Here is a 14,773-nt window from a genome sequence, read left to right as displayed (position 1 = left end):
CATTCTAAACAAATGCACGCCCAATTATAACCTTTGCACCCTCCCAAGTTTGAAACATGGGTGATGGAATTTGCTAATTTGGCCTATCTTCATTATTGCATTCTTTTTGCTGAGAGTCAAATGCATTATGTGTCATACACCTAAATCTGAACGTCTAAAGCAAGAAATCTGTTAGATTCCAATAGTCTTCCCAAATAATGTAGTTTATTCATTTAATTGGAACATTTATCAGCAATCCAACTCAAAAAAGTAACTCCGGGCAGTGTCCAAAATCATTAAACAAAAATATAAAAGAAAAATATCACATACCACTATGCAAACTAAAGCTATTAAATGAAGATAGGGATTGAAATCACTTTATTTCACCAACTGGAAACTCTGCGCTTCTTGATCCCACCTTATCTGACACAACTGCTTTAAAAAATTATAGATACTTTATTTGGATTCTCACATACTTTGAAACATATTTTCCAAATTATTTCTGTAAAGCTGCATATTGTATATGAATGTACTACATAAATGCTAATTGTTATTTCTCAGTTACTACAACTTACTTGTAACTTGTAAGAATTACAAGTAACTCTTGATCTTGATCAAGAGTAACTCTTGATTTTCTTATTGTTATTCTTTTAGATGTGTAAATTGATATCTTATGGTCATATCATAGTAAGCCCTCAAAGTTATCCTAGTAGGATTGCCTTAATATAAATATTAGGTTTATATGTTTGTTAACCTAATACATTTTGGATGTGACATATTGTGCTGTCTTTAGAATTACTTTGTTAAGGTTGTATTAAAGGTTGACCTCTATTGACAAGATTAAATTGAAGTCATTTTCTTTTAGAGCTTTGTGGTTTGAGTGTTTGTTGTCAGCAAATAAACCTTTAGCACTTTCTTCCAGGGCATTATCTCAAATGTAGTTTTGGTGTGCCGAATGGATTTGCTTTTCATGTTTTTCAACCATTTTTATTTTTTAATTTTCCTTCTACCATCTTTCAACTGTCACACACAATCGGTTTTCTAGAAATCAATTACAGATGTTCACAACATGCTATAGAGCCAAGCTTCTTCTGCTTAAATAGAAAGCTTTCCATAACCTCTCCCCTCAGACATCCTTTTCAGCATTATTCTAGAAGTTTTAGTGAACCCAGGTTGTGGTCTGCCTGATTAAGCTCTTTCCAAAGTGGAACAGACAGATTTTCACCTGAAACCTTTTCTAAAAACATATAAAACAGAGTCTGGTATATTAGCTTCCCTTCATATAGCTTTTCCTTTCCTACTTACATACTGTCCTCCTTTCTCACAGTAAGTGATGAGGTGTGTGTGTGAAAGAGAAAGAAGGAATTACACTGTATGAACGCTTTATGTGAGATCTTTATGCTATCTTTGCGTTAGCTCAGAACCTATGTTCTCATTGCAGTGGTTTGCTTAAAACATGTAAGGGCAGATGTCACTGGACTGGATTTCTTGGCCTGTCACTGAATTGGACCGTTAAAGGTTTCTTGTGTTCAGGAACAGATCCCCTTGTGATCATCAGAAGTCACAAATGGTGATCACATGACCATGAGATGCTGCAATGTCATAATTGGAAGCCAGGCACTGATGGTAGCCAGATTATGATCACATGACCATGGGGATGCTGCAACTGATAAGTACAAAGACCAGTCATAAATCCTGCATCTTCAGTGCCATTATAAATGTAAATGGTCACTGAACAATTAGTCATTAAACAAGGACTGTATAATTTGCATCTAGGAATACTTCTGCTTTTGTTTTTGTGATGCTGAACTATCTGTTCTTCCTTGTTACAAAATGTCTATGGACCTTCAACAGTCAAAAGAACATCCTGTTATTTTGATTATTGTAACACCAGAGCAGTGAACTACAATAAGGGAGGAAAGAAAGATCTGCATGAACATCAAGAAAGATAACAGGTACGAGGATAAGAAAATTCCTGTGTGTAAACATCTGGGAAAGGAAATGAGAAGACCAGCATTGATAGACCAGTCCACACAAGAGATGGACTGATGGGAAGGGCAAACTGCAGAGGAATGACCATTCAGTTCTTGTCACAACCACAGTCCAGACTGAGCATCAATTCAACAACCCATTGCAGCATGAACTGAAATGTTTGAAATTGGCTTAAGAAGTAGCTGTGAGCAACATGGAAGGCCAGCAGCTTCTACTGCAGCCTTCTGTCCCTTTTTTCAATGGATATAAATCTGTTTAGATGGAAAGTTGAATGTTTTTCCCCTTGTGGGCAACCTCTTTTTTATTGGATCTGTTTTTGCTTCAACCAGTAGTTCAATCTAATTATGCAGGCAAAAACATAATCACATCAATGAAACCAATCTGAAACATTTTTCCCAATTTCTGGATTTTTTTCTGCATGACAGTGTTAAAGTTTTGTTATCCAGTGTTGGGGCTAGCAAAAAAGTGTGATAAGTTTAAAAAGTGTTGACTGGATGTCCAATCCTTCCTTTGCCTTGGCAATTAAGCACATTAGGGGTTATGTCAATGCTAAAGTCCAATGGAGAGACACAGATTAGGGAAGACCTCCTTTGATGCTACTTACTAACAACAGAAGATGCAAGACATTTTCATTTGTCACTATAATGGACAGTAGCTAATTAGACCAGAGGTAGATGTGTGTGTACACACGCATGTGCATGTGTGTCTGTCTGTCTATCTCTCGTCTATCTGTCTGTCTGTCTATCTGTTTATCTATCTATCTACAAGTGATGAAATGCCCTGAAATGATACCACTGCCTTGAAATCAGGAGTGTCAGGCCTGCCATATACCCTGTTGTATTGGCAAATGTTGAAAAAGGTTGCCTTGAAATGGGTTAGTGGGCATTAGGGAAAGCAGAATGACACACAAGTGACATCGAACTGGCCATGGCCACCCCAACTACGCCCATCCAGCCCCCTGAGGTCAAACACAACCTGATGCGACCCTAAATGAAATTAAGTTTGACACCCCTTGGGTATAGCTATTTGTTTATTCCAGGAGCAATGGCAGTTCAGGGAAGGCACTGTTTGAATTCAATTTTGCACAAGTCTTCTACTGGTCAGTTGGAAGATAAATGTTTGGCTCATGATTTTCCCTGCTTTTCTCTTAGAATTTTAAAGGCATAGAAATGAAGATGATTGAAGATTGGCTTTAAACCAGGTGTGAAATCTACTTAACTTCCTTACTGGTTTGGAAGTGCACATGCCGCGCACGCTTGCTTCACTCATGCGCGCGCATGTGTCAAATGCGCAGAAGGTAAAAAACACATTTACCTTACTTCCTGGTTAAAACCAGGAAGTAATGACACCCGGGTGGGTGGGTGGAGCTTTGCTCCACCATCGCTACCAGATCGCCAAACCACCGGCCACGATCGCTACCAGATCGCGCAGTCTGGTCCGATCCAGGAGCATTTCACCCCTGCTTTGACCTGATTTGTGACTGGAAGATGGAAAACAAATTTTAAGAAATGCTGCATCCCAATATTCTATGAGGTGAAAGATTAAAAGGCAACTATGTCAGACTGCATAGGAGTAGATAAAAAAAACATGAATGGGATTGTGCAGTATGCATATATATGGATTAAAGTGGAAAGAGGGAGTTCAGGAAAGTGATAATGTAGTTCTGTGTTATCTTCCTTATATAGGAAGATAACTTCCTTATACAGAGTTCTTCTTATATTAAAATGCCTGCATTGAAAGTTATACTCAGTGCATCAGCATCTACCATCCAACAAAGAAGGCTTGTCTAGAAAGCTAGACAGATTTATTATCCAGCATCTGAATTTTTACAGCACAACTGTTTTAATAAAGATAAGGTGATAATGAATGAATACAGGGACGCTTTATCTAGGAAAGATTCCTAATAGATCAATATCAACTTGAGTGCAAGAAATATTATGGAGACCACTCCTGGAATTTGTTCTCTTTACAGAAAAATGCACTTTAGATTTCAAATATAATATATTTGAATAATATATTTGAATATTATATTATTATATAATAAGGACAAATTAATCAGCAGTCACCTGTGAATAAAATGAAAGAATTGGTATAGGTATATAGAAACTGATTATACCAATATATTACATCTAAAATATTGTACTAAGATTTATTAACAGAATAACAGAATATTTTGGTTCAGTAGGACGTAACAAAGTTGTAGTATTAGGAATGGCATTCCATTGCCATTGGATTTCACAATTTGAACAAAACATATAGTTGAGGAATGGACCCTGTATTTAAAATATCTGAAATAAGATATGCAAACAGTAATTGCTAGATTTTTTAAAAGTGCTAAAGTTAAATATTTTAAAGAAACTTGTGTTAGATAAGCTAAAGTGATTTTGGTTAGAATTAGTCCTTGAACAATTTATCTCCAGTCACACATACTGGGGGAAATAGAGAGCTGAGTATCTCCTCACTGATTGTGAATTGACTATAGAAAGGAACAAAAGAGTTCACAGAAGTTCAAGCTTACAGTATAATCTTACATGAATCAATGGCACGAACTGCTGAAGTAGATGAACTGCTGTTGAGAATATGCTAACATTTCTCAGGGCTGAAATATCTGTTTAGTCAACCAGTATTCATTTAGCTCCAAGAATAAGGAGCATAAGGCAATGTTCATTAAGTTGTGGGAGAGATGGGAAGAAGAAATGTTATAATTAAATCCTGTGGATATTAAGTGTATCCGCTTAATATTCACAGAGGACAATCAGTTATTTCAAGTGACTTCATCCCAGCAAAGATTGATATCTTTATTGGTCATACCATACATTGACTGAGCAGCGTTTTTTGAATTCAGTTTTATAGCTGATGTTTGGTTTAGTCCAGTTGGTCTCTCTGGTAGTTTGTTCTTAAAGAAAGTCAATGTGGGTGCTTGAGGAATCACTATAGATAACATTTTTAGGCACAGAAAGCGGGTTATGAATGTGCTTCCCTTTTCCCCCAGTTGCTGGTTGATTTAACTCAGTTGCTCCTGGCATTGGAAAGAGACTTTCAAATTCAAAGAAATTGTATAGCAAAACTGCAGCATAACCTTTGTAAAAGATTTTAAAGAAGATCTTGCCTGAACATTGTTGGATCATTACCAATCAGTATTGGATTAGATGACCCAAAAATCTGATTTGGTATAGGACAGCATTCAATATTCTTAAATGGTTTTAAATATTTTTTTTAAAAAGAGTGTAGTGCCTGAAACTATATTGTGCCTGAAGCTCTGAGGATTTATGCCATTGGATACAAAAGTATTGAGTTAGATTGACAGTATAAGTAGTTTCCTAAATTTAAAGATTTAAATGTCGGCTGGCGGCCCCCAGGAGTAGGGCCTTCTCTGTGGGAGCACTGACGCTCTGGAACGGACTCCCCCCTGGCTTACGTCAAGTGCCTGATCTTCGGACCTTTCGTCGTGAGCTAAAAACATATTTATTCATTCAAGCAGGACTGGCATAAATAGTGGATTTTAAATTGGGGTTTTAGTAATATTTTAAATTTTTAAATCTTTTAATTACCGGCCATTTAGTAATAGTTTATTTTAATTTCTTTTAATTGTATATACTCTGTATTTTATTTCGGCTGTACACCGCCCTGAGTCGTTCGGGAGAAGGGCGGTATAAAAATTTAATAAAATAAATAAAAATAAATAAATAAAGACAGGGTAATTATCATCAAACAGTTGAATTATCATTATTTAATTGCTGCCTGTAATGATTTATTGTGTGAAGTCTTGCAAATATGATTAAGATCAATTGTTGAGAAAAATATTCAACTGGTTGGGTGAAGAATTTATATAGATCTTTGTTATGCAACTAAATCAGAGAACTATAGAAAATTGTATGAAGATCTTGGTTGAGTTTGGTATCTATGATTACAAAGCACTTAATATAGTATTTGAGGTAAAGGTAAAACAGTACCATAACAACAAAACACATGACATGTTTAACACCATATTCTCTCTTCTGTTTTTATTTCACTGTTTAAAATCCTTGGTTACCAGAGACTTCACTTGTTCCAAGAGCTTGATGTAGTCTCCGTTTGACCTAGGTCATGCAAAAAATAATCAATATTATTATCTAAATTGCTTTTTGCTTATCTGTTATTTAATGTTGGAAGAAAAATTAAATCTATCCTGTAATCTGTAAATCTTTCTCCTTTAAATGTCATAGGAACATAAAAAGAACCCCGCTAAGTCATTCTGAAAGTAGCTTAATACCATGGGGAATTTAAAAGGAATATATGTGTGCAAAACTTTCTCCCACAAGTGGTCTCCAACAGCTGGTTTCAAACACGTTTCCTCTAAATCTACATAATTGGTAGCTATTGCTATTCCTGGCTATTCTCTAAGAATTAATTCAAGCCTTCTGAAGGCCTCACACAAGCAGGCCATGCTGGACTTGTCAGGAATAGGAAGAAAAAGACCATGAAGATCAACTGGGGGCAGCAGTGGTGGTAGAGTACAAGGAAGCAGAAGTCACGGGCAGCAGAGCAGTAGGAGCAGCAGGGCAGCAAAACATAGGGCTACAGTATTGGCAGGATGGCCAGAAGAGCAGAGATGAGGAGGTAGAGGTGAGGGGCCTTGAACCATTGGTGTGCACAGCAGGCAGAAGAAGCATTCAATAAGAGGAGTACCCACATAGAATGTCCCCCCTTGAATCCTGTCAAGAGGTGGACCTGCCAATAAATTGTACCACCAGGGTTCCAGAATGCAGCTGCTTGTGTGCTGCTCTCATGTAACATCATGTTTTTTTTTAATTTGCATTTATATCCCGCCCTTCTCCGAAGACTCAGGGTGGCTTACACTATGTTAGCAATAGTCTTCATTCTATTTGTATATTTATATACAAAGTCAACTTATTGCCCCCAACAATCTGGGTCCTCATTTTACCTACCTTATAAAGGATGGAAGGCTGAGTCAACCTTGGGTCCTCATTTTACCTACCTTATAAAGGATTTATTTATTTATTTATTTATTTATTTATTTATTTATTTATTTATTTATTTATTTATTTATTTAATTCGATTTTTATACCGCCCTTCTCCCGAAGGACTCAGGGTGGTGTACAGCCAAAAAGTAAAAAACAAACAATACAATATACAATTTAAAATACAAATTAAAAAACTTATTTTATAATTGGCCTAAAAAACTTTAAAATATATAAAACTAAAACCCCATTAAAATTTGTAATAGAAAATTTAAAATCGATAAAATTTAAGCCAGCCCCGCGCGAATGAAAAGATGTGTCTTCAGTTCGCGGCGGAAGGTCCGAAGGTTAGGTTTTTGGCGTAAACCCGGGGGAAGCTCGTTCCAGAGTGTGGGAGCCCCCACAGATAAGGACCTTCCCCTGGGGGCCGCCAGCCGACATTGCTTGGCGGACGGCACCCTGAGAAGTCCCTCTCTGTGAGAGTGTACGGGTCGGTGGGAGGCATGCGGTAACAGCAGGCGGTCCCGTAAGTACCCAGGCCCTAAGCCATGGAGCGCTTTAAAGGTCGTAACCAAAACCTTAAAGTGCACCCGAAAGGCCACAGGTAGCCAGTGCAGTCTGCGAGGAGCGGTGTTACGCTGAGCTACGAAGCTCCCTCTATCACCCACGCAGCTGCATTCTGGACTAACTGAAGCCTCCGAGTGCACCTCAAGGGGAGTCCCATGTAGAGAGCATTACAATAATCCAAGCGAGAGGTAACGAGCGCATGAGTGACTGTGCACAAGGCATCCCGATCAAGGAAGGGGCGCAACTGCTGAACCAGGCGAACCTGGTGGAAGGCCCTCCTGGAGACGGCTGTCAAATGAACAAACGACAGCCGTTCATCCAGGATGGAAGGCTTGAGTCAATGTTGTAAGAGCTGTCTGGTTGTTAGTTTATTTCTGTATATAATTTAAATTGGCTATAAAGTCATTTTTTATTTTGGACCTAGTATCTTTAGGGTTGTCTGTTTGATGTAGAATCTGCTTCCTCAGTGCCTACAAACAGGTAGTGACTCCTTAGAGTCGCCATTTATTGGTAAATGTGACAGGATTCAAGAGGTGGACATTCTCTGTGGGTATTCCTCCTCTTATTGAATAGTCTCTCCCAGGGTCAAGGATAGCCACTTCCTTTCCAGTGTTGCAGAATGTTCTCATTTCAGACTATATTGTTAAGTGTGGTGCTTTGAATATATGCAGATAGGTTATTATGTTGCGGTTATATTATGATTACTACCATATTGTTTTAGACTGCTAATAATGATATCTATTTCAAACTGTAAGTTTCTTGGGATTATCATAACTGAAATGGTAAAAAATGTCAACCAACCAACCAACCAACCAATCAAACAAATGTATACATAGCTTTCAGGTTCAGCTATGATTTACTTCTACATAATAATTTATTAAATTATTCTTCCGGCCTTCTTATGCATCAGCTTGGACATTGTGGGACCCATGCCATATTAGGCAGATTTTTGGTTTTATTTAAGTGTATTAACAAAGCAGTTTATAGATTTATCATCACTGTTTTTTTATTTCAGTATGAATATTTCAATGCTGTTCTCATTAATGAACGAGATGAAGATGGAAACTTCTTAGAACTGGGAAAGGAATTCATCCTTGAACCAAATGACCATTTCAATAATTTGCCTGTGAATGTCACTTTGAGTGATGTCCAAGTGCCAACAAATATGTACAACAAAGGTAAGGAAAACATTTTCTATTATATCATTTAGCAATGTCAACATACTTTTGATGATATCAACTTTCGTTGATGTCACGTTCACTGAGAATGGAGATGAATGCATTTTCCCCAAAACTAAAGCTTCTATATCTTTAAAATAAACCTTAATAAAGTATTTATTTAATAGTTTCAATCACAAGAAAAATAATGTGTGTATATTTTCCCATTTTAGTATTGCATCTTTATTTGGGTTCTATAGGATGTTCAGGGCTAGGCATAATCATCTATAATCTTCCATTTAAATTTCTTATTGTTGAGTGACCAATTCTGTGATTAAGTTGGAACATTAATGATGAGACCAGGTAGGTTGCAAAATAAGCATCTTTTGCATCGACTACATTCTAGACAATGATCTACAGACTCTCAAGGTTTTGCTGTATATAAGCAGTAGCTTTATGGCAGTATTACATCTCCTTTCTCATTGATTTAGTATTTACCATTCACTGTTTTCAGACAAACATCCTACTCACCTAGTGAAATGAAAGTTGTATATTACTATTTAATAAACAGTACTAGCACTCGTGTGCACAACTGAAAGAAGGTGGAGAGTACCCCAAATATTTCTTACACTAATCTGGTATCTTGGGCAGTCCAACTTCTTTGCATAACAGAGGATAGTCCTTTATTAGAATAGAATAGAATAGAATAGAATAGAATAGAATAGAATAGAATAGAATAGAATAGAATAGAATAGAATTTTTTTTCTTCACCAAGTGTGATTGGACACACAAGGAATTTGTCTTGGTGCATATGCTCTCAGTGTACATAAAAGAAAAGATACGTTCATTAAGAATCATAAGGTACAACACTTAATGATAGCCATCGGGTACAAATAAGCAATCAGGAAACAATCAATATCAATATAAATCGTAAGGATACCAGCAACAAAGTTACAGTCATAAAGTCATAAATGGGAGGACATGGGTGATGGGAACGATGAGAAGATTAATAGTAGTGCAAATGTAGTAAATAGTTTGACAGTGTTGAAGGAATTATTTGTTTAGCAGAATGATGGCGTTCGGGAAGAAACTGTTCTTGTGTCGAGTTGTTCTGGTGTGCAGTGCTCTATAGCATCGTTTTGAGGGTAGCAGTTGAAACAGTTTATGTCCAGGATGTGAGGGGTCTGTAAATATTTTCAAGGCCCTCTTCTTGATTCGTGCAGTATACAGTCCTCAATGGAAGGCAGGTTGGTAGCAATTGTTTTTTTCTGCAGTTCTAATTATCCTCTGAAGTCTGTGTCTGTCTTGTTGGGTTGCAGAACCAGACAGTTATAGAGGTGCAGATGACAGACTTAATAATTCCTCTGTAGAACTGTATCAGCAGCTCCTTGGCAGTTTGAGCTTTCTGAATTATATCAGCAAAGCTGTAGTCAGCCTACTTTAAAAACCTATTCTCATTCTCTGAAGGGGAAAACATGTTTCACATTTGCCTACCTGCGATATATTTCATGCCAAAATAACTTAGGTTGATATTATTGTACTACACAGGTCATCATTTATTTTTTATTTGTTTATTTATATCCTGCCTTCATTATTTTTACAAACAACTAAAGTTGGCAAATATATGCAACATACCTTATTCCTCCTATTTTCCCCATAACAACAACCCTGTGAGGTGAAGTTAGCTGAGGGAAAGTGATTGGTCCAAGGTCACCCAGCTGAAATGGAGTAACATAAGTAGGTAGATCTCATCCAAGATGGGGTTAATGAAATTCAAGGAGGGCTAGACTTGAATCACTTGTGGCAACATAATGACTCCAAACATTGCATTTTTAACCCTTTCCTCAGACTCTGCCTCTTTCACAATTGCTGATAGGAGCTGCTCCTAGGACTCTTGAAATTAGGCCGAGGGCCAAAGATTGCCCACCCTTGGTGGAAGCATTTCTGCTCATCTTTTAGCACAATTGTTTCAGGGGACTATTTGTTTATTTTTTAAAGTTAGGGTCAACTTATTAATATATAAGGAACAGAGAGCTAGCACAGGAGACAACCAAAGACTTTTGCATTAAATTTGCCTCTCTTAGTGTTCAGGCTTTGTTTATTCTGCCATTGCACTGAAGCAGTCCTGTTTCTCAATTGGAACAGATTGTCAAAATTCAATTGTATGTGTTTGTGTGTACGTATGTGAATAATTTTTGCTCTGCAACCTCTCTCATCACTGGGCTTGTCATGGTTCCATTTGGGGTGTATTTGGGCCAATTTGTATACATTTGTAATTTTATAACTGCTTCTTTATCCAAGAAAGTAGCCTGATGTCATTGTGGGAGTTTAACCAAAGACCCAAAAAAAAAAAAATTGGGGAAGTAATGTATTAAAATGAAACATCTCTGTAAAACATTCAAAACAAAGTAATACATTTTATAGCAATCCATATAAAAACATATTTCTTCCAATCCTGCTATAATGAAAAAAAAAATCCATGTAATGTTTTAAGTGGACAATTTGGGGGAATTGCCCCATCAGCTCACAGAAAATAACTCCCGGGGGAATACTACACTTTCTGCATTTAAAAAAATAATCACCATCCTTCAATCTCTTTACATTCTATTGAGTTTTTAGTGTGTTCAGAATATTATTTTACCTGTGTTGCCAGAATTTCAGCATTTTTCTTTGATAAGTGGTAAATATTTTCAGGAATATCTTTAGGCATTATTTTCAATGGGATACACAGTATGGTTTACTTCAACTCAACTGATAAATATAAAACAGACAATATATTGCTGTAAAATTATACTTTCAGCTTTCATATCAAAATATGCTGAAGAAAGATATGGATTGATCTGGACTAATTTCTAATAATTATATTGGCTTATGTTCATTGACACAGTATAACATGGCAATTTTTGTATCAATGACTTCTGAAAAGGACCTTTTTTCCTTATGCTCTTTTTTGGAAGCACAAACTTGCGCTCTTTTTTGTCAGCAATGTACATCTGCAAATGTGGCCGCTTTTTCACTCTCCTTTTCCTTCATGTCATGAATTCTTTAACCTGAATACAAAACCCACCTTGGAACTGAAGTTTGTAAGAAATAATATATGTTTCTATAACCCAATTACACCTCTTACTTAATTTATTTTCAACATATTTCTGAAATTAGTTTAAAGGGTTTATTCCATCATTAAATTATGGGGAGAACTTTTCACTCAGTATGAGCCTCAGTTGCATCTATTTACTCTATTGGATAAAAGTTATAAAACAGCAGCAGCAAGAAAAACCACCCCTATTAGCATTGCTTGAATGCAATGAATACCATGACTTGAATCTCTTCTTTCACAGGTAACATTTGGTTATGGTAAATTGAAATTTGATTTATAATTACGTAGAATCCTGAATCTTAAAAACCTGTTACTATGTCTCCTTGGGTTATGTGTTACTCAAGGGGCCGGGATAGCTCAGGCAGTAGAGAAGCCTGTTATTAGAACACAGAGCCTGCAATTACTGCAGGTTCGAGCCCGGCCCAAGGTTGACTCAGCCTTCCACCCTTTATAAGGTAGGTAAAATAAGGACCCAGATTGTTGGGGGGGCAATAAGTTGACTTTGTAAAAAAAAAAAAAAAATACAAATAGAATGAGACTATTGCCTTATACATTGTAAGCCGCCCTGAGTCTTCGGAGAAGGGTGGGGTATAAATGTAAAAAAAAAAAAAAAAAAGGTCTGCAAAATACTTCTCAATGTTGGTACAGTAAACATTTCTAGAATACGGATGATGGATGGGAAAGGGAATTGTGTATTCTTTATTTCAAGCCTCAGTCCTGATGTCGCTGTGTTGAAAGACTAGCAGCTGGTTTTGTATAGCTTTATATTATAGATGGGATTGGAATTTTAGCCTTCTGTTGGTGTATAAAAGTGGAAATGTAGTAAAGTTTTTTAAAAATGTAGAGTTTATTTTCTTGGTTTCCTGGGTTCCTCTTCTTTTTGTTGTTATTTCTGTTTTACTTTCCTAAAACATGTAATTTATACAGTGAAAATATCACGTATATGTCTCCTTAAATTTTATATTGGAATTCTTTTTTAATTTCAAATTAAATAATCACTTGTTATTCTTGCATGAGAGAGCTATCAAAAATCAGAAAACAAAATTCTTAATCTAAGAGACAGTTGATGTCTGGCTGTTTGAAAATTGCTAATGTTAGGATACAGAGGTCAGAGTAGAGGCATTATCTCCATGTACTAATCAGAGAGAATAATCAACACATCCATGCTGTGATTTGGATGAGTAGAAAATAGGAATGATAGCTACGATGTGAAATATTTAAATTGTTGGATTTAGAAAGCTCATCAGATGATTTTGGACAGATGATATCTTTTTAGAGAAATTATATTACACACACACAGACAGACAGACACACACACACACACGAAACCATAAACTCCTCTCTGAATGTCTGAAGAACTTTTGAATGAATGAAGAATTGTGTCTTCACATACTTGCATTCAAACCCTTTTGCTCCCATTTGTCTTCTCTTCAGTTTGCATTATTTTAGTTTTCAGCCATAATCTGTTTCAGTCATATACTGATTCATACATTAATAGGAACTGATTCAAAGCTAGATAATGTTAACTTTATAAATTGATACTTAAACAGAAAGGAAAATGCAAATATATGATCGATGGAAAGTATTTCTTAAAGGAAAAATATGAATAAATTAAGTTTTAAAATTATAGTATAATTTTATTAATAATATATTAAAATTATAATTATAAATTTATTTAATTAATTATAATTAACATAATAAAGGTACACATAGAATCCTAGTGTTCTGTAAATCATTTTAATAGTGACAGATATATCAAATAATCCAAAGAATATCCCCCAGTATTTTCTCAATCTCACCAAGTAACACCATTCTTATTGCTAAAAATTCGAGGAATAGAACTAGACAAGTCATGCAGAATTTTCTATGTATGTGTGTGTATGTATGTATGTATGTATGTATGTATGTATGTATGTGTGTGTGTATATATATATATATTCTGAGGTTTTCGCGGTTGTTTTTATGTAGGTCTTTGGTTATTCAGGTTTTCTCCCGCGTAAAATTGGAAGTGTCTTGGCGACGTTTCGACGAAGTCTCATTCGTCATCTTCAGGCTTCAGCTTCATGCTTCTGGGAGCAATGTGTGATCGCAGCTGTTTCTTCCTTTTAACTGCTAGTGGGGGTTTGAACTGATTGGGTGGGAGCTTGGCTGTGCTCTGATTGGATGGGGGGGGTTGTGCTCTGATTGGATGGGGGTGTGTCCTGTTTGGGTGGGGGCTTGGTTGTGCTCAGATTAGTCTGAGTTCGTGGTCGTGCTACATCTTCATAGTGGGTGTCAGTCTGCTGCAGGTCTGAAGCAGACTGTCTGGTCTGGTGAAGACTGTCTGGTCTGGTGAAGACCAGACAGGTCTTAAGACCAGTCTTCCCTGGTCCAACACCTTAAAGCCACAGGACATGATATTGACTTTAAAAAGACCAGAACTATCGCCAAAACTGAACACTTTAACAACAGAATAATCAGAGAAGCCATCAAGATAGAAAAATGCCCACACAGCATGAAAAAACAAGATGATACCTCCCGCCTACCAGCCATTTGGAAACCCACCCTTATTGACAAATGAGTCCCTAACGTGAGGAATGACACCAGACCCATGCTCACGAGGTCCACACAGGATGTCACCACCACACATCCACCCAGAAAGCAGACCCAAACCCACACTGATGATGAAGCATGACCAAGGACCAGAAGCCAGACCGCAGCTGCAACATTAGCCATTTCAAACACCTCCAATCCATACATGCAGCAGACTGACACCCACTATGAAGATGTAGCACCACCACAAAGCCAAGCAACAGCTATGCAGCTCACCAGCTCAAATCCCCCTGCAAAACAGACTAAATTGAGCACAACCAAGCCCCCACCCAGACAGGACACACCCCCAGCCAATCAGAGCACAAAAAAACCTCCATCCAATCAGAGCACAGCCAAGCTCCCACCCAATCAGTTCAAACCCCCACTAGCAGTTAAAAGGAAGAAACAGCTGCGATCACACATTGCTCCCAGAAGCACGAAGCTGAAGC

At 37.0% G+C, this 14,773-nt stretch overlaps 1 protein-coding gene across 1 annotated transcript in view; it reads left to right on the top strand.

The window, feature by feature from the left end:
* Positions 1-14,773, top strand: part of CACNA2D3 (calcium voltage-gated channel auxiliary subunit alpha2delta 3) — a 688,395-nt gene that overhangs the window by 308,740 nt on the left and 364,882 nt on the right. The window contains exon 5 of the mRNA XM_058170578.1: positions 8,515-8,677. Within this exon, the coding sequence (XP_058026561.1) occupies positions 8,515-8,677 (163 nt within the window). The remainder of the gene's footprint in view (positions 1-8,514; positions 8,678-14,773) is intronic.

The sequence above is a fragment of the Ahaetulla prasina genome, chromosome 2, assembly GCF_028640845.1.
Source record: "Ahaetulla prasina isolate Xishuangbanna chromosome 2, ASM2864084v1, whole genome shotgun sequence".
Lineage (NCBI taxonomy): Eukaryota > Metazoa > Chordata > Lepidosauria > Squamata > Colubridae > Ahaetulla > Ahaetulla prasina.
Note: the sequence above shows the minus strand (reverse complement) of the source record. Positions and strands in the feature narration are given on the sequence as shown.